At 46.0% G+C, this 21,251-nt stretch overlaps 1 protein-coding gene across 1 annotated transcript; it reads left to right on the forward strand.

Annotated features, from left to right (window-relative positions):
* Window positions 1–5,363: 5,363 nt before the first annotated feature.
* T265_14503 (hypothetical protein) lies at window positions 5,364–19,713 on the forward strand (the record flags this gene model as incomplete). The annotated part of the gene is given in 13 exon segments (XM_009173954.1): window positions 5,364–5,438; window positions 5,472–5,576; window positions 5,584–5,709; window positions 5,749–5,931; window positions 5,965–6,123; window positions 6,167–6,253; window positions 12,785–13,127; window positions 13,870–13,928; window positions 14,887–15,105; window positions 15,184–15,505; window positions 15,781–16,118; window positions 17,604–17,831; window positions 19,468–19,713. Coding segments are annotated over 13 exon segments (2,412 nt in total).
* Between the last annotated feature and the right edge of the window lie 1,538 nt (window positions 19,714–21,251).

Raw genomic sequence — 21,251 nt, forward strand, 5'->3', positions numbered from 1 at the left:
CTTTACCTGTCTAAGAATAGACGTACATAAGCTGAAAATGAAGGCGAAAGCATGGTCAATACAAAACGATAATGTGAGCACAAAGAATATTCATGGCAGAGTGCGCCTGGGTTGGTTGTGCCACAGGCAAAATTTCGCGCACTATGCAAAGAGGTGGCAATCTCGTCCGAGTATGAGTTCGCATCTGATGGTGGAGCACTTGGAGACTCTCGAAGTTCGTTTGACATCCGGATCTGCCAGTCTTTCAGTTGCCATGCGATTTGTCCGCACCTGACGCGGCCCCGGGAAACGTCGGGCGATGCGACTCCGGACGAGCGCGTGGTCAGAGTCCATAAATGTGTTCCAAAACGATCGGCAGTCAGTTATGGACCCGCGCCATTGGTAACTGATGCCAGTGTGGTCGATTTGAGTTTGTGGCCGGCCTGTTGTTGGAGGCCACCAAGTGGCCAGACGACTTCGGCTATTTCGGAAGTTAGTACTGCATAAAACAGCCTGCGATCAACACACAGCTGAAGCAGTCGTTCCCCACTGTCCGTACGTACCAAGTCCAGTCCATGTCGACCTTCCAATTGAGTCTCAGATGCACTGAGCCTGCCCACTTGCGCATTCATATCTCCGGCAACCACCACAATGTCTGAGCTCTTTGCTCGCCGCAGCAGAGAATTCAGGACGTCATGGGCAACTGGCTATATGAGGGATTTGTTTCACTAACAGCCGCCTTCGACTCAGTTGATCGGATTAGCTGAAATGGGATGTGGTTGTTTCCCTTTTTGCCTTTACGATCAACCAGCCTTGCCTTTAGATATTAGACTATTCATTATTCGGTTGTTCATTATACGCGCGCGCTCAGTAGTTTGTCGCTGGTGTGGTTTTCTGGGCTTCAGTCATTTGCTGATTGTGACGAGATATTGTGTTCATTTGGGTGTGCGGACGACTTCGGGCAGATAGCCTCAAAAGCTATGAGCGTGACTTCCTTCACCCCCAATCGGCATCCAAATCAACATTACCACCGTTTCCCCCTTCGATTTGTGGAAGCCCCCACCCAACTCAACTCGGCATCATTGACCTAAAAAGACGTTTCGCAGGCAGTGAACTGAATGAATTTGCACTAACGGGCTTATTCCCTAGGTCAAGCCAGTAAGTATGTGTGCCCACACAATGCTGTGATCAGAGTCAAATGGTGCACTCCGAAGTGAACGAAAATCTCATGTTGACGATCTTCACCGGTTGCTGAGTGCCACGTGGTCCAGTCGAGTCTAGGGCTGGTTTGAAATTGGTGGCCTCCATATCACAGTAAGCGACTGTGCTGAAAATTTCTGTTGGCTCATTTAGCTTAATCAGTTTATCAGCTGTAAACCATGTACAAGGGGTACGTTGGTCACAGCTGCCACAGTTTGGGCCACCGGAAAACGTGAGAGCGTGGGAAATATGGCCAAGCATTGGAAGCGGTGGCTGTAGCACCCCTTTGTTGCCTAGCTGCCATACCACCCGAAGGAAGCACCAGGGCTGGGATACTGCCAGGTTGAACCCCGGACTTCCCGGCCACAAACTAGCACTCCAACCACTTGAACTATCTCACCCCAACCAGCTACGCATTAAGGGTGATAGCTTTGATACAAGAGAGCTACTTCCTGTGTGGTTTCATCATGTTTGCCACTGTCTCTAATCATTAGTGAGTTGAATCCCGGGACCCTCATCCTCTGAGGTGGCGGTTGTCGACCCGACTGAGTTTAACGGGCAGCGGTTTTTTATACTTCGTTGCCGGATCAGTCATTGTTAACCTCTCGGTTCCTTCTACTCAATACATGGCTGGGCGGAAAGGGCCTTGTGAGACAGTCTTCTGGCATGCGGAATACACGTTCCAACTAGTGTAACTCATTAATAGTGGGTAACTTGTTCATCTAAGGAGAGTTTCCTTTTACTAAAACCATTTGACATGCCTCAGAATTGCTAATCTGATGTCCCCAAGAGACCCCGCGGATAACTCGGTGACACGCATAGTCAACCACTGCAGCTTTTGTACATCCTCCGCCCGTGGATGCCACGTTTCTGATCTAGACGGCAGTGCGGATCGCACCATTGCAATGTACACTTTGCTCTTGGCAGACAAATTGACGTCACACCAGTGCCGTAGGTGTCAGAGGTCCGCAAAGGCTGCCCTGGCCTTACAGATTCGAGAGATAATCTCATCTCTAGTCAATCCATCGGAACTTATACGACAGCCCAGGTAAACAAGTCTATCAACCAGGTTGATGACTTGGACTATGAGCATGAGGTTTGCGTTTAAGTCCACTCTTTATAGTAGAATCATACACCTGCGGGTATGAAGCGCAGTTGAAAGACGGGCTCTAATCAGAATAGGTTTTCGCTCTTTTTAAAGACTGGGAGTTACGGTCGGTACCTTCTATCCTACTGGTATTTCTCTTTTTGTCTCAAATCTTCCGCAGTAGAATCATCAGGCTACTTACAAGGGCTTTACTGCCTTTGAAAACTGTGGGGTGATGACCATCTGGACCAGGTGCCTTATCGCTTTGGAAGAATAATATCTCATGCTGACGATAGGCTCGTATGGTTGTTCCATTCAGTTTCGTTGGTTATGTTAAAGGACTCCTGTTTAACTCCCCTTTAAAGCGCTCAACCAATCGCTTAAGATGATAACTTTGTGAGCGAATTGCCGTTCCGTCTTTTTCGCTTAACTGTTCGTTGACACCTATCTTTTGGCCGGTTGATCAACTCAGCTAAAATAGGCCATGGCTTTTGCCCACATCTCCTGAGTCTTCGCATTCCATCAGCGTTCTCTGTCATTCTTCAAATCCTTGATCATCTGGCGCTTGGGGATTTATTTTCGCCACCACAGCCGCTATTTTCTGGTTTGGTTTTTAGGCAGCAATAAGATCTGATTTCGATAGTCTCCAGTGTTCACTTTTAGAGTCGGATGGCTTGTACAGGCAGTTGTAAAAAACTGGTACGAGGGCTCCCTTAACTCGCTTTCATTTAGCTCCTAAGCAGTCTTTTGTCATTAACAGGACTTTGATGAATTTTTTTGACTTAGCTCAATACTTTCGAGCTAATGAAACTCACCAAAGCTGACGAACTTAGTTGCTGTACTTCTGCACGTGTAATGCCAGCAGAAAGCGAATTGATAATCAAGCGCGCACAAAGGTATGGCCGCGTATCCTAGAAGGAACGGCAATATTTAATTGAACCCCCATCGGTAACTGACAGCCATATGTTCCATTTGAGTCCATGACTGGCTTTCGACTGGTGAACTCCCAGAACTTGATACGAGCGCTTATGTTGAAAAGTCTAACTGGATAGAAGCAGCCAAATCTCAGCACACAACTTGAGAAATCGGTCCCCATTATCCTTACGTTGAGCGTCGATTCCAAAATCTGTCACTTCACTTTACTAAGTCGTCCAACTTGGGCTTTCACGTTGCCCCACAGAATGACTATATCCATTCTTTTTGTTGACTGAAGCGGTCATGACAAACCTCGGCTAAACTCCTCAGATTCATAGCTGCGATCTGTCGGGACGTATGCTGATACGACAAATAAACTGCACCGGTCTTGATTGTACCAGACAGCCGTGCAACACAAAGATGGTCGTTTACTGGGACCAGTTTAGTAAAGCATTTTCGGCCTTGAGGCTGAGTGCAACTTCCATACCGTAGATAACACGAGCCATTGCATAAAGGTCACTAGATACCAGAGGAGTGAAATGTGGAACGTATGAGCTCTCTCCAAGTGGGTTGATGTGAATGACCGAAGTGGGGTCTTGTTTGCGTGTTTTGGGGAAGTTGAAGTCTGTGACGTAAATCAGATCTTTGGAACTTGGTAGGGGGATATTTTGGTTTATTTTTCTGGGTGATAGTTTGGATGCAAAACAGTCATTAGGGGACTGGCAGATGGGTTGACCGCAGTGCATTATTCGATGGGTGGGGTAGGGGTGTGGGTGAGGGCTGGTGAACAAAGACCTGCAAGGGCGAATGATACCTCTCAGGTACCCTGGCTTAACAACGGGAGTTTGGTTGAGGTAGCACACCCTGAGCGTTTTACTGGAAAGCTTGACCCACAAGGCAGTGGAGGATGCCCAGTTTTGTTTTGGAATTATTTCCCTAGCCTCTGAATCAGAAGTCTGAACCTCGAAGCAGCGGTTGTTAGGTGTTTCTTGAGGGACTCTTCCTGGAGCCGATGACTCAATAGTCCTACTTGCTCGACTGCAGAGGGCTGGCCCAAACCGAGGATGCAGGGAGTACGGCATTACTGTCTCACTCCTAGTGTACTTGTGCACTGCAGTTACGTTCGGAGCAGCGCCAGACTCTGGTTTCAAAAGTATTTTGACCGTATTAAGAAGTGTGCCAGCGGTCACGGTTGACGGGTGGGTGATCGGATTGTGCGAATTTAGGGCTGACCTTTTCTAACCCGTCCTACTTCGGGAAAAGGCAGCATGGTTGCGTTCATAAGTATGTTTTTTGGTTAGCTGATGGAAACACCTTGCTGTCTTCACACTCCCATAATCGAAGACAGTACGATTTCTCGTGTTACGAGACTCGTCCGTCGGACTGCTCTCCGTTGGCTTTTCTCATATGGTTGAACCTTGGGAAACTAAGTTCCAACAAATGTGCTTGCAAGACCATTGCAGCACTGAAGTCCGACCACCACGACAAGATGGCGGCTTTAGGTCGGAATGAAGGCCTTTTTCGAAGGCCTATTTGATCACCCAACTGGATTTGTGTCGGAATGGGGTGTATTGAGCTATTGGCAAAGGTATTTGTCAATTGAATCTTCCAGACAGGCAAGTTTCAGCCAGTGGATAGGGTTCTTCGCAGGCACGAGCGATGAACTTCGAGATGGCGGTGGTCTAGCCCGTGGTTCGACTGTGCACTGTTCCGAAATAATACACGGTCGTTGACTACATTCCATCGCGGCGCGATCGGCGTGAGGGTTGGATCACTTCTCTTCCACTGCCTCCTGCGTCAGGATGGGGCAGTTTCTTGTGAGTACCGAGCCGCTGCTGATTTTGGGAATGCAGCACATAAGACTTCATGGCTTGTCCCATGCCAGCTTTATTGCGGTTTAGCGTTTGTTATATCTGGGTCTTATGTAAAGGTGGGGAAAGTAGTCTCGCGAGTAGGTCTAATAATTTTGGGTTGCATCAACTATGACTTGAAACCAGTGCTTGTGATCGGTCACTTATGTAGACAAAGTTCATATGTGTTACCCTTGTTAACGTGTTCGTGCTTTCGCTTGATAGCTGCAAATTATTGGATTCCTATCATGAAAAATTTCCCTCTTTTCAGCTGTGTGATTGAATTCTTTTCCTTGAAGAGGACCGCTGAGGAAAGTTCAGCGCGCGCTATCATGGTTTTGGAGGACCGACCTCTCTCAGAATTACAGTATAATCTCAAACGTGATCCGGGAACCTACAAGTCAGACGTAAATTTACTCATATTTCACGCAGAGTTGTAGTTCGCGAAACACTATGAAGGTTATCAAGCACTTGAGCAGTCTTTCAACTGCGCCCCCTCTCAGCATATTGAAAAGTTGGAGGAACTGCTTCTCTTTATTTCTCAGGTACTAGGGGTCCGATTTCGTTGACCTGTCTCAGGTTGTTCATTTCTATCCAGACTACGTTGAAGGTTTCTCTTCCGGCGTACTTCAGACTCTACTTTCTCGGTCTTTTGGAATGAACCCAACAATGCGCATGGTAACTACCTTCGCCATTTTTCATATCCTAACCCTATAGGCTTTTATGAAAGCATTCATGCGGTTAAAGACGAGGGATTTAGTTCCCTTGGACAAGGCGATAGATATTGCTTTCAAGCTACACCGTTGCCAAGATAAACAAGTTCGGCAGACTATGAGGAATTTCGTCGTCCACGACATCAAGCGTCTCAATCTTCGGCAGAAGATGCACAAAGTTAACTCGGTAGGTTGAATCCACACTTTCTGACCGTTTCAGCTTGTGCAAAGCCATCTTGCGAAACTGTTGAAAGATAACAACCCAACAGTTGCCAGAGAGGCAGTCTTCGTCCTGTTACGATTGTTCAGAAAAAATGTTTGGAATGATGCTCGAACAGCAAATTTGATTGCCGAGGCCTGCTTAGCTAAGAGGAAAAAGGTGACAGTTCATTTTGAAAAATAAGAGTTCGTTTCTTATCCAGGTCTATGCTCCAGCGGTGCGCTTTTTTCTCGGACAAGACAAGACGAATAACGAAAAGGACAGTGACAGCGAATCAGAGCCGGATACGGTAAGGTCGAATTCGGTGATGTACGACAACAGACTTGTGTATTTTTTGAGTTGTTTCACTATAGTGCAGTGGCTTTCTAGGTTGCAAATTGGATAGAATCTTGTGATAAGTGATTGATGGTTACACTACAGGAAATCAGGAAACCAGCGTGACGCCTGAGAACCTCCCGGACAAGTAAATTAAATCATCATCTCGAACGCTCTTATCAACGACAGTGCTCATCACTTATCCAGCGATCAGATGGACGTGTTAATCAATATTAGGTTGTGTTAATTTTTTCATTTTCCACCGCCCAACCTCCTTCACCATGTCCGAACTCAGCTCACAACGATGGGTATTTCGGTACATTCCATAATCTCATGAGACTTACAGTTTAATTTTCTGTTCTTGTGACAGTCACTTTAAGACAAAAACTCAGGCGAACTGATGTGCTTCTGAGGTTTTCGAAGGTCGCCAAGTTGCTTGAAAAACTATTGAAAACTCATACGTATTATTAAGTGCAGTGAGGTTTTTCTTCATGATGGAAACCTACACAGCTGTTTGCGATATTCTGAACTACTTTCGAACCTTTCTTGGACACTACAAAAGTGAAATCTCATGTCATTTTAGAACGGTCTCCTTTTAACCCTACGCACACAAGGTAGGTCAAATAGAACAGCCTGCAAGTGGAGCGGTTTGGAACTGGAAGAAATAGTCCCTTTCGTTATATTATTATCTCCTCACATTTTCTATATAAATAGACATATTTTAGACAGGATTGTGTCATTGAGCCGGTCACATGACCGTTATTAATTCATGAAGACTACGTAGATTGTTGACTGACTGCAAGACCAGTAGGTACGTACAAAAGTTCATGTGTAAGAAACAGAGGCAATTGCTTAGCCTGGATGCCATGTGCAGTCAGAAATGCCACGCTTAATCTTTGGCACGTTGGGAGCGGAAATCCAGGATAATTTTAGAGAAGTGACTCTCACAGTGACTGACTCTCCGAATGGCGTGTACTCATTATTCCACACCAAACCAATTATCTGGTCAACATATGAAACCAAGATTAGCAAAACTGAAAGAATAGCTCTGGTTATCATCCGCTCATCAGTTCCAAAGTACAGTCATGTATGCGCATGCAATACTTCGCCAAGCATCCCCGTTTCAACGAAGGCTGCGGGGTACGCTGTGGTCCTGAGTCTTTTCAATTGCTTGTGGAATCGTATATTGATTACAGTTTACTGCTGTCAGTATTCAAAATGCTAGGTCCCGCACTTCTGGCTTTTGTATACTGAATGAGCGTAATATCCAGACAAATTCATTCGTTGTTTACACACTATCACTTGTGTGCGTTCACTCGTTCTTCAGTCAGTCAGTCAATGATCCAAAGTCTCAATGAATCTGGGGTCTCCCTATGCATATTTACAACAGTCAGTGGAAACTTGCCGTGTGTAAAAATGGACTATCTTAAGTCTTATAAGGGGCATAGGAGAATGTTGCTTTTTTAGCAGCCGCGAGGTGATGATTTTTGGGCGCGGATTTCTACTATTTCAATAACCCTTTGATGAAAGAACTTCCCCTAAATGGCTACTTCACTCTTCAAGATAAAATCACTGCGATTGAATTGTCCTATGCGATTGATCCAGGTTTACTAGTGCATGTCACTTTAAACAAGGTGTCTCATAAGAACGGATGATTCATATCAACCGTCATCATAATCACTGACGGCATGACATTAGTATTCAATACTGATGCTCCGCTGCCGTACAATCATCATTTATTTGATAACCTTATTGTGAAGCAAAGCGTAAAGTTAGACAGGAGTGAGACTTAGTGCTATCCTACACCTTTAGACACCCATTCTGGCAATCTGGATAGAAACTGACAACACGAACGCCAGTGACATCTTGCAGCGTCTCCAACCAGGCGCAGTGGGATCATGTGGTCGCCATCGTCCAGCTGTAGCACCCTTTCAGGGCCTAGCTGCCATGCCACACGGAGGAGGCACGAGGGCTGGGATACTGCCAGGTCGCCCAAGCCTAGACAGGGGAAGTCGAGTGGCAGAGGGGAAGTCCAGTGGCCATCCTGGTCGCCATCCTGGTAGGCGAGTAGCACCGACAGCACCCAAACGTTTCGTAGTCTCTTTCATACCCTCTGCCAGGTCAGGGGCTGGCTACATCTCTGCATCCGCCAGTTTGAATTGGGCATGAAAAACAGCACTCTTTGGCAAACGATGGTTCTGTGTATGCGATACACGACCTAACCAACACAGCTTTTGGTGCTGGACACGTTCTTCAATGGAATTTCCTGTCGCGCAACCGAAAACTCGCTTTACAATTGCCTCGTTACGGACTCGCCGACACCAACCCACACGAGCTATGATTCTGAGGCAACGATTGTCGAACACCTGAAGCTGTTTCGGTTCTGCTTGAGAGAACATATGCAGTGGTAAACCTCCGAGGCCGCAGGAGGTTCCACGTTCACCGACCAGGGTTCTGCATCAACTATGAGCTCCAAATGAACGGCAGTTGGTGGCCACAATAGCTTGTTCGAAGTATTCAGGGTGATCACTACATTGTGATCCCTAATGGTTTCGCTCACAGGAGGTTTCCGGGAGCCGGTCCCGCAGATCAACTGAAATAGTCTTCGGGCATTCAGCGGAAGCAGCCGTTCACCATTGTCCGTACGTACCGAGTTCATTCCATGTCGACCACCTACTTGAGTCTCAGATGCGCTAAGCCTGCCCACCTGTGCATTCATATCTCCGGCAGCCTTAACGGCAGCTTTAAGCTCGCCACAGTAGGGCATTCAGAGCATAATAAAAGTTGTCTTCGATGGTGTCAAAGCTTCGGTCAGTTTGGGTGTGGGGAGACACGACCAACAGACATCGACCCACTTGCCGCTTGTGAGACTGCCTCACGGACGTTGCCAGACGAACCGCGCAGAAGCGACTGTGAACGGGTCTCCAGTCAAGCAAGGACCCTTCTACCCTGTGACTTAAGACGATATGAACCCTTGCACATCCCAGTGCGGCAGCACATGGATCAATAGAGGTGCACAGCCAGAAGCTAGTGAAGAGTGATGAGGCGGTCAGCTCAACCACTGTACTTGCATCTTGAATTCTTGTTTCTGATACGCAGCACACCTCATTGTCAAGTGAGTCTCGTTTGAGAGTGAGTGCAGTTTGTCGACCTGCGTGCTTCCGAGTTCGGAGATTGAAAGTGGCCAGATGGACTGGGCATCGAGGTTTGAAGATCGATTTCGAGATATCTGAGGCTGTCGGTGCAGGATGACGCACGGATGTTGCTTGATAAACCGATGTAGGACGAAGAGAGCCATCAGCCCCAACTGACGGGTCTACAAGGAGGGAGTTACTAATGGGGTGGTGAGAGGGGGAAGAAAACGTTTGTGATTGAGAACGAAGGGAGGCGTCAGCAGTAGTCTGTTTTCACTTACCCACCTTGATGTATGCAGCAAGTGAGGCGACCCGGCTGATGGCACCACGCGACGGCCGATATAGCATGAGAGTATTATCTTTAAATGTCATGGTTGTACGATGGCTGGGACACTGCCAGGTCGCCCACACTTAGACAAGAGGACGATTCATCATCACCATCATCAAACAGCAACATCAGTATTGACACTGATGCTTCACTGCCGTACACCCACAAGGTTCGTCTAGTTATATATATATATATATGGTGTATATAATTATATTAAAATCCCTGGAGTGAAAATAAGAGAAAACGTGTTGGAAAGGTGGGAACCTGGTGCTAGCCTATGTCAAGCATTCTGAGGTTCCTACACTTCCAACCGCTCAATCAGACAATCTGGAAAGAAACTGACAGCACGAATGCCACTGATATCGATCAGCCTTCATTTCTTGCAACGTCTCCAGCCAAGCACAGGCGGGGTCACGGGGCCTCCATCCTGGAAAGTGTACAGCCCCAACAACGTCCAAACTCTTCGTGATCTCTTTCACGCCTTTTTGCCAAGTCGTGCGCTGTCCACCTCGCGGTTCGTGCCATCCTGAAGGAGGCACGGAGGGCAATACTCGTCTCGGCATATGTAGCATATGACCGAGCCACCGTAGTCGATGATGCTGGATGTTTTCCCGGATTGAGGTGCCTGCAGCACAACCAAATACCCGTTTTCTAATCACCTCGTTAGTAACACGCGGTCCCAACCAAAACCAAGCACGCTTCTGAGGCATCACTGGTCGAAAACCTGAAGATACCTCACATCATCTGTCTGCAGAGGCCATGTCTCGCATCCATACAACAACACAGCCCTTACTGTAGCCTGGTACACATGACCCTTTAGGTTTAGTGAGTGCCTTTTTGACGCCACAAAAGACGCAAATTAGCAAATTAGCCTTTGAGGTTCTTTCACTGACTTCATCAGACACACTTCCGTCAGAGCAAATACAACTATCGAGGTATGTAAAGTTTTCCACAATCTCCAGTGATTCTCCTTGAATTGTAAGGGATATGTCCGCAGATGGCACGTTCTGAAGCATGACTTTGAAGATGACGCATGCCAAAAGATGGAATGATGGTGGTGAGTCTATTCAACAGGGCTTGTGCTTTGCTTCGGTCTTTAAAGATGAGGGCGATGTCATCTGCGTATTCCAGATCGACAAGGCTCCCACCAGCAATCCGAACACTGGGTTTTTGAAGACCGTCCGATGTTCGCCTCATTATTTTATCAATGACGAAGCTTAACAACGATGGAGAGAGTGAATATCCTTGTCTGACACCACTTTCTGTAGGGAAGATTTTGGAGAGCTCACCATGCACTCTCATCCGCCCAGAAGTATAGGGATCGGATTATGTTTACAAACTTCTGGCGCATACCGTATTGATCAAGCGTAGTTAACAGCACTGATTGATCAACAGAATCAAACGCACCCTTGGAGTCAAGGAATACCAGAATTGTGGGTTGTTCGTACATATGGCGTTGCTCTAACACCTGACAGAGTGTGAAGATGTGGTACCCGGTCGAAATCCCGCTTGATTCTCACGAGTCAAGGTTTCGCATGCCACCGTAAGATGACGAAAAATCGGTGACGCCAGAAGCCTTGTCACAACAGGAGTTAAACTAACGCCTCTGTGTTTACTACATTAACTTCGAGTACCCTTTTTGAAAATGGGTAGTACTATCGATTCACCCCAGTTTTCTGGGGCGGTCTCCTTCTCCCAGATAGACCCAAATGGGCTAGACAGGCACTGGCTGAGGATTCCATCGCCATCCTTGAAAAGAGCAGGTGGAACGTCGTCAGGACCAGCGGCACGATGACGCTTGAGTAGAAAAATACATTCGGACACTTCTGAGACTGACGATGACTCCATATTTACGGTCCACCTTTCTGTTAAAGGCCAGGATTCGGGATCGGAGGTAGCAGGTGACCAGCTGAATTGCTGTTCAAATTACTGTGCCCAACGGTCCAAACGTGCTACTTCGCTGCATATCCGGTAGCCATCTTGGTCTTTGATTATTCCGCTGACGAGAGGTTTCCGAGGACCAGTGGAACGAATCAAGTGGGACAGCTTGGGCACGTTTCCAGTATTTTTTGAATCTTCCATTTCTTCGGTCTTTCGGGTCCACCAAGCTTCTCGGTCTGCGCAGACACTCAGTTTCACCTGGCAACCAAAGCCTAACCGCAAGGCAGCGGTGTTGGGTTGGAAGTGCAAGTACATTAGCATTTTCACGGAACACGTCACCACACATGTTCCACCCCCAACCTTGAGTGCCAGGAAGCTGTGTTCGTCAGAACTCTACCCATAGACCAACATTGTACGAGAAACTCTGTGAGTTTCACGCGGACACCTCCAGTATAACTCAGGGCGTTCTTGACTTAGACGTTAATTTAGGCGCGGATATACATACAGCCCCATTTGGTGGGTCAGTTAATTGTTGCATTATCACGTGAAGTAAGGGAGTAACGCGCCTTAATTCAACGGTTAATGCGTTCCCATATTGGTTATTATTTTCTGGTGGATGAGCTCACATTGTCTTGATGAATTTTCTTGTTTTCCAGTTTTTATTCGAATTTATATGGAGAATAATTTGCTCAAACCTAGCTGACGGCAACTGGCGGTCATTGAAAAGGGTCACGGTATCGCTGTCACCCACGAATTTGCAAGAACGTTGAACCTCTTGGGGGTTTACTGTAGACGAAATAGAAATTTCCATCTGGTCTTCATGGAATCTGTCTAATACTTCCCTATCACATGTAATTTTGCTATCCCAGTCATACGATTCTTAGTTTGTACGAGAAGAGTAGTGCAATATTTCATTAAATGAGCTTTTCTAGCTCTTGTCGGATTATACCTGAAGTGAGTATCCCCAAACCCAGCGTTCGCTTTGCAAGGAAAGCTCATATCATCTGCTAAAGGTGTGGGAGAACTAGTTCGCTCTGAATAAGCCTTCTCTTTTATGCAGCCAGTTTTGGATAGAGTCCGTTGTAGGCTGATCATTTAAACTCCATCATCATACGAGTATTTTGCTCAATTCCATCCCTATTTGTTTTTGAAAACCCATCAGCACAAAGAGACGAAGATAAGACAGCTTCGATTAGGACATCGTGTTGGTTGCAAAACAAAAAACCGTCAGAAACGACTTGAACGGTCGATTGAACACATCAACAAGACAGAGGCTCGCAAAGCTGCCAAGGGTACGAACTTAGCTCATTTCGCGGCGATCAACCTGTTACATGATCCACAAGCATTTGCTGAGAGGCTTTTTCGGAAGCTAGAACACTGCAGTGATCGGTTCGAAATCCGACTGCTACTGTTGGATTTGGTCACTAGACTCATTGGATTACATAAATTGCTGGTACTCAATTTGTACCCTTTTATTCAGCGGTTTTTACGACCACATCAAAGAGGTAAGTCTTTATACTTTTCCTCCATTTTTTGATAGTAACTTGACGTTTTGCTAACTTGAACATTGACATGAGATTATGATCATAAACTAAGTGGATGTTCGAAGTGCAGGAGGGTCTTGTTCACGCAATGGTGAAAATCTGGTCATGCCTTTGAGGGGAGGTAAATCGACGTCATCAAACTTCCGTACAACAGGGTCCAAAGCTGCACGTGAAGGCTTTAATTTGTTCGTGGCACAAGGCCGGTGTTTTATCTTCTCCATCTCTTCTGCCTACACTCCTGTGACCAACCTTAATAAGCATGCACTTTTAGCAGGCGTTGTACGCGCTGTTGACTCTGTCTACCAGATTCCATCATCAAACCATATTATTGAAGCCTTAAAGACTGCCTTAGCTTTAGCTGGGTGTGTTTTCCCCTCAATGGTGCACCAAAATCAGAAGATACTGCACTTTATTAAACAGGAAACACTTTTCATTCCCGTCAAGCAGGGTGGAAGTGCATTTACACGTAAAATCTACTCGACTTACCTTGGTGAGTTATAATCTCAATTTGTCACAAATACAAGTTAACTGTGCTGGTTCACTCATCCTCCTAGGTTCAAGTCGGTCAGTGGGAATGTAGAACTTCGTGACTGAGACATTCGGTTTTTATCAGCCAGCTGTGATGACATGTCAGTTACTTTCCTCACAAAACTGCTATGCTCAGTACTTATGACTTATTTGTACTCTCACTTTCTTCTTGCAGAAGTGACTCGTCTTTTGCTGTTCACCGCCCAGGCCAGTCACGACGAGGTTCCACCGGATGTACGTTTTTTTCACATCCAAGCCGTCCCATTGCGGTTTTTTATGACTAAATTCGAACGAAATCACTTAAGGAGTATTGCTAAACACCGTACTTTGGGGAGAGATTGGTCACCGTCTCTGACGTGGTATCTTTGTAAAGTCTGCTGTTTAGTGAGTAACCTGTCGGCCGTAGGGGTGCTGGAAATCTACGCTTGGGGTCGTTTGTTTACATCCATTTTTGGCCCTTATGATGCCCACTGGTATTTAGAGTGAAACATACTTGGTATTCAGTAGTACTGCAGTCCGTTATAGGATTTGTTCAGGAAACCGTCCCAGCTAGCTTTTTTGACGGTGAATTTTTCAAATACTCTGGTAGGTTGATTATTCATTCACTTCGCACTTGTTCGATTGTATTTGTTTGAAGTCGTAGCTCCTCCCTAGTCACTTCAGTGGTGCCCGCTATTAGCGTTGGTATGTGGGATAAGATTTTAGCTTCGTGGTCCGATGTTAGTAAATGTGAAAGAATTCTTGCATGCTGAAGTCAATGTCAAATTAGTTATGATGTAAAGGGGATTAGGACTCGGTTATGTCCTATGCGCTTCTTACTGCTTACGCCGCCATACTCCTTACTCTACTCACTGAACAAATCGATGGTTTCTTCCCCTAGAAACCGGTTTACTTGATTATCATGAAGCTGCTGATTCACGCTTGTCAGTTTTTACACAAGTTTGTTCGGATGTTTGATTCGTTCTGGACTAGTTCAACGATACACGCTGGTAGCGTGGGTAGCTCGACTGCATCATTAGAAGGAAAGGTGCATTCACAAACCACGATTTGTGTCCCATTATCATTAATCTAACAGTGTTGTTGGCTTTTCGTGCAGTTGGTGGTTTTTTCCTGAATTAATGAGAATAGGGCTCTGACTGACAAATCGGCGCGCATCCATTGCAACCTAATCTAAGCGTCTTGATTCCTATAGGTTATGGAGCCAGTCCTCCGTACTATTGCGGACAACTTTGTCACAGAGCGCGCATCCTCAGAAGCCATTGCCGTTGGACTAAACGCGGTTCGTGAAATATGTGCTCGTTGTCCTTATGGGATATCTCAGGATCTTTTGTCAGACCTGGTTCAGTATCGAACGTACAAGAACAAAAACGTGGTGGCATCTGCTCGGTCGCTTATTCGACTGTATCGTGAGGTAAGTAGTATTCCTAGACTTCTTTCTGCTTTTCCGTGCACAGGAGTCATCTTACTTACGATCACCTCTATTTTCTAGATCAATCCCTCTGCGTTACCACGGAAAGAACGTGGGCGTCCAACAGAAGCTCAAATGGAGACCATGATCGAAGGGCAAACCTTCAGTGGCCTCGCCCTTTCCTTTGGTCAGACCACGGCTGCCAAATTCGTGCCGGGAGCGGAAGCTCTGGTTCTGGCTGAAACTCTGGCTAAACAGTCAAAACGGGAAGATCGCAATAATAGTGGTAGCAGCAAGAGAATTGTCAAAGATGACAAGGAAACGAAGAACACGGAGGAAAGACAAAACGCGGAAGGGGTTGATGCTGACGCCAATGATGAGGATTCTGAGGCATGTGATGGAGGTGAGCTTTTCTATCCCAGTGACATGTCATGCTTCGTGGTAAACGTATGGCTGAATTCATGTTGTGCTGTCCAGTTTGTCCTCCGGCGCCCAGAAAACACGCATCGGGAACACCGCATAAGTTGCGTGCGAATTTGACAGGGATTTCGTCGTCCCGATGTTTTGTTTGTATTTTATACTGCCAATATAAGAAAAGTTAGCTGCCACTGACTTTTATCCTATTCTGCTGCATCAAAGATTTTATTATCTTAATTTTCGTATGTCTGACATCTACAGAGGGATCGTGGGAATCTTGCTCCGATAGTGACGATAGTGAATCTGACAATGACTGTGATGATGAAGACGCTAAGGATCTGGAAGGCCCCGAAGATACTAAACAAGACGCAACTGCTATACCAAGGGTAGACAAGTCTCTGCAGAATGTACAGAAAAAGGATGACGGTTGGATAGACGTTCCACAGTCTTCGGATGATGATGAAGCCGAGGTCTCGGACACTGCAAAGCCGAAGATTGATCCAAGTGAGCTTGCGTCAAAGGCTCTAGAAATCGCATCTTCTCGGATTTTCACTCAGGAAGAGTTTGAGGCAATGCGGCGGTATCAACTGAACAAACAAGTGCGTGCCACAACCAGAGAGCACTTACCTTTTTCTTATTTGTGGCTTCACAGAAATCCCTCAAGAATTCTCCTTTTTACTTCTCATTTTGTGGCTGCATTTGCTGGTTACCGAAAGCAGTACATGTCAGCGACACTTCAGGACACGTTGCTTATGTATCAAATAACGCGAATTCACAGGAATTTCGTAGTGCTTTTCGGAAATTTCTACAGGGTTTCCTGAAAATCAGGTTATAGATAGAATGCTTGTGTCTGTCACGCTTTTCTGGACACATTGAAGCTCTTTTCTCTCGAAGGAGGGCGTGTACTTGGGATAACATGGTGAACAAGTACTGTAGTACTACCTAAAAAATCATTCAGCTGTAACACCCTTCCGGTACCTAGCTGCCATGCCACCCGAAGGAAGCTCGAGGGCTGGGATACTGCCAAGTTGCCCAAGCCTGGACAAGGGAAGTCGAGAGGCAGAGGTCGGTTTCGAACCATGGACCTTCCGGTCAGTAAATTCGCGCTCTAACCACTTGAGCTATCTCGCCCCTGTCTAAATTGGTATCGTTCTCTTGAGTATACAGCAATCACCCTGGTTCAAATCAAGTGATGTTGCAATCTCGCGTTAAAACACACGGATCGTAGTGAGACTAGGCCACATCCTGATTCGCTAGCCTACTAAAAAAATAGGTTAACTGATCTATTGGAGTGGCCCAATCCCACTGTTCACTGACCGAAGCTTGCCACTTAGTTGTATCGAATAAAATCCCCGCGTTTCGAGACCAGATGTCTGCCCCATTATGCTCCCTAGGCGATTTGCGTTCTAACTTGCGATCAGTGGTGATCTTTTATAGGAATAGGGATAGCTTTACCCTGGTTGCCATTTTCGGTCATTTCAGCCCGCTGCTCATGCAGGTTCTGACACCCACCACCAGTTTGAGATACCACTTTAAATAATAGCTCACTTTCCACTGTACTAGAAGGTTTGTGAGTAGTGTAAAACGCGTCACAATAATGTTTGTCGTGGACTGTTCGTAAAGCTTCATACAGTCAACTCAGTTGTGTCGTCACTTTTTCGGGGCAGGCTATTAATATACCTTTACCGCAGTAGGACACTTCTTTGGTATGACCGGCCCTGGCGTTCCAAACCAACCTATGTTCACTTTTTTTCCGACAAATGTGCTCCTTTCAACATACTGTCATCGTTCATTTTGCACTGCTGTTTAGGGGGCTGTTATGGTGAATTTACATGATCTTGTCAGAGTACGAGTGCGGTAGATTGACATCGAAACACCCCAGTTGTTGTGTTACAGGGGCGCCATCATAAAGTTCAGTTATTTGGGTGGAATTAGGGTTTAGAAGAGCTTGTCACTGTCATCTGGTAGTTGTCCACCGTGCTCATACGTTTACTGCACTCAAGTCTTTGTAATCCGACCCAATCTAGCTACATCGCTTGACGACACATCTCTTTGTTCCCTCGCTGTATTTTATCACTTTGTAGAAGCGCTTTGCTGCAATGGGTTCACGAAACAAGCGAAAGGCTGAGGACGACTCCGAATTCCTTGAAATTGAATCTGAAGAAGATGAAGCTGACGGAGACAAGGGCAACAACCAACTCGTTACTATGAGCGCCATAACTCGCCTAGTTAAACGGCCTCGACAAAGCAAGGCTGAGAGATTGGAGGCTATTGAAGAGGGTCGGACTGGTCGCGAAAAGTACGGCTACAAGGTAATTCACTACTCTGCGATGCGAACCTGGGATACTTACTTTGCCGGCCAAATTCTAGCCCCACGTTAGTGCAAGTTTTGTGTGAGAAGCGTCCTTAGAAACTACTTGGATTTTCTTCCGTACATTCACCTGTAGCATTTATGCCACAAATCCCCACCTGTGAGGTGACAAAAGGAGTTCGGGACGGCTGTTGATCTGATGCCCTAGCATTTTAATTTAACTGTTGTTCTCATCTGCACAGTCTACCGAATGTTTCTTCAGAATACGCACCACAGATGTTTGATTACCATCGCTTGATTCTGAAGCCGACCAGGATGTGGGCGCTGTCATTCGGTTGCTACTTTGAGTCGTGGGTGGAGATTGGACTTCGTGTAAGGACGACGGACCGATGAACTGTTTCAAGAAGACAGCCGGGGTTGCCGATACTCGTAGGACATCCAAAGTATACTAGGGTTACCCCTTCCCATGTCATCATTCAGACGTCGTTGCTACTGGAAGAAGTCAACTCAATTATCTGCCTAACTTTTTAAGTCTCTCAGCATAGATGCACACAAAATTACCCCTGAACTAAAATTTCTTGACTTATCTAGCCATGTAATTCAACCGGACGCCAAGTATACTCTCTGTTTCATCTCATTCTGTTCTTGGAGCGTTAATTTTTATCGCGATTGAATTGAATTACCCCTTCACTACAAGATCACGTAACAACTGGTAGAGATTAGTGTTACAGAAAACAGGAAAGTAGGTTGACCAACGCCCTTTTCTTGGTCAGTTTGAAGAAACGAGCATTGCCAGAACAAGGTTATCTGTTGTGGTGCTCGTAGTTTAGGATGGTGCTATCCCGTTGTGACTCAGTGGGAATGGCAAACTTACCATGCAAAGGCTGTCTCTCAGCTGCAACACCCTTCCTATGCTTAGCTGCCGCAACACCCTTTCGGTGCCCAGCTGCCTTGCCACCAGAAGAAAGCACCAGGGCTGGGATACTGCCAGGTTGCCCAAGCCTAGACAGGGGAAGTCAAGAGGCAGAGGTTGAGTTCGAGTTCGAACCACGGACCTTCCGGTCAGTAAATTCGCGCTCTAATCACTTGAGCCATCGCGCCCCCGCAAAGGCTGCGGACGATAGTTTCTTTTCAAATATCTGTCTGTAAAACAAATAATGGCTCAGCTATAACGCCCTTTCGATACATACCTGCCACGCCACCCGAAGGAGGCATGTGGACTGAGCTACTGCAAAATTGTCCAAATCTATATAACTACCCATCATTAACAGTGTTGTGGTTGTCACAGTTTTCCTTGAAAGGTCAGTGAAGCGCGAATGTTGCTCCAGGTTTCTATTAAGATGGTGTTCTTTCGGCACACAGCTGCTAGGTTCCACAAACACAGATACTAGCAATAAAAAAACGGAGTTTGATTCGGATAGCAGATCTTCCGTCCAATGACTTCTCAGCTTTAATACTGCGCTATCTTTGGTTGGGTTTTATATTTGCTCTTCTCAAGCATTTTTGAAGGTTATTTCCTCTCCCATCTGGTAGAAAAATAGTAGATACCACTGTATCTGTCGTTTGATGGGCTCCATTTTTGGAATGCCCTTGTGATACGTTTATTCGTCTTACATTGACGTTTTTTTCTTTTACAGGTTAACCGAATGAACCCGCATGCCAGTACAACAAATCGGGAAAAGTCTAAGGGAAAAACATTCCAGATGATCAAGCACAAAGTACGCCAAAAGGCCAAGCGCAGTTTTCGGGACAAACAGGTTGCACTGAGGGATCAACTTCGTCACATGTTGAAGCACATGCGTTGAAGAAACCTACCGACTTGTCTTTACGATTCAGTGTACATAACGTATTTCTGACTGAGTCAATAAACCATCATGCCCGGTTTTACGTCCAAGTGTCCTGTTGTTCAGAACTCTTTGGGACATTTCCCTCGTCAACTGTCTTATGTATCTCGACCACCACAGTTCCAACCACATCATCACTTGGGCACCTGTTTATGCGAGTAGCCCACCTAAGGGCACTGAACATCCAAGGTTGTATCTGTATACCTGAACAGGACATTGGATCTCTGATAAGATAGGTTCAAATCTAGTTTACCCCCGTCTTCTTGGTGGATACCCTTGTCGTTGTACATTAGAACAGATTAGTTCATCGGAGCTGAGACCATGCGCCGAAGATCGTTAACCATCACCCATTCTCCCCAAAGCCAATCGGATTTGTCAATATCGCACTGCGCAGGTCTCGTATACTAACTTTCTGGTTGTCGAGATTTGTCCCCTGTTGTCCTTAAGCATGAGCCTCTGCTGTGGTACACTTTTGAGACAGGAATCCAACGCATATACGGCCCTTTCCCGAATTAATTTATTGATAGTATTTACGCATCAGATCGAAAGTGGCGGCATCCGTTTGTTCTTTTATATCCATTCCAACTTGTCGCCTGTGTTTCCAAGGGTGAAAATCTGAGCCGGCTTATCGGTAAAACCCCTACGCAATACACCTCTCTACAATGATAGTTTCGTCTTAGTGGCTGGTTTTGCTCCGTCCCGTCAATGTCTACCATCCTGTCTCGAAAATTAAAGAAGCAGTGGTGACATTTGTTGATGTACATCTGAAGGCAGGCGAAGGCTTATAGCACCCCTGCAGCGTCCGCGCTCTGGAGCTACTGCTTGTGGTTGGGCTCCGACCGTCGTATAGGTTTTTTCACTATATCCGCATGGCAGCTGACCTGCAGGTTTCACCGTACATCGTCTACTAAAATGTGCATGAGCACACTGTCAAACCTCTCCATAGGCATGACGTGTCGTTTTCAGTCCAGAGATAGTCATACTGTGGCGAATTCATCGGTGATGAGAGCAAATCATAAAATTCAGAACACGCACGCTCCAACAGCACATTGGTGATGCTTTATCTGTTCCGTGAGAAGTTTACGGTTAAATGGGCCAGTTTATTAAACGAATCGTTGGTTAGAAAGCGAAAGTTTTAAACTAGCGGTGATGAAGTGCAACGAAAGTGGACGAAATTAGGTAGAAAATTACTGCTTTTACAACAAAATGTTTCTAGATTTCCTCTATGGGATGCTTATGCTATCTTGTCAAATCCTCTTCATTCACTGCCTCACCTGATTACCTCGGTCCTGTAGTAACAATGACTTGATACACACCCACAACTGATTCATAGGTCCCCAATTCAGATAGCCTCTTTAATACACCAACTATAGTCCCTTCAGCTAGTTGGAAAAGCCTAAGAACCATTCGAGAAGTCAGTCTCAAACAAACCTATAGACTGCAGCGCCCAAATAAGCACTGGACGAACATGACTAAGGCTGACAATTCACCTGGTCTCAATTCTACCGTGTTTTGCAGCCAGTAAAACGAATCCGGTGCACTTCTACCTGGCAATTACTTGGTTCTTTCTGCTTCTT

Source organism: Opisthorchis viverrini (assembly GCF_000715545.1).
Source record: "Opisthorchis viverrini unplaced genomic scaffold opera_v5_208, whole genome shotgun sequence".
Taxonomy (NCBI): domain Eukaryota; kingdom Metazoa; phylum Platyhelminthes; class Trematoda; order Opisthorchiida; family Opisthorchiidae; genus Opisthorchis; species Opisthorchis viverrini.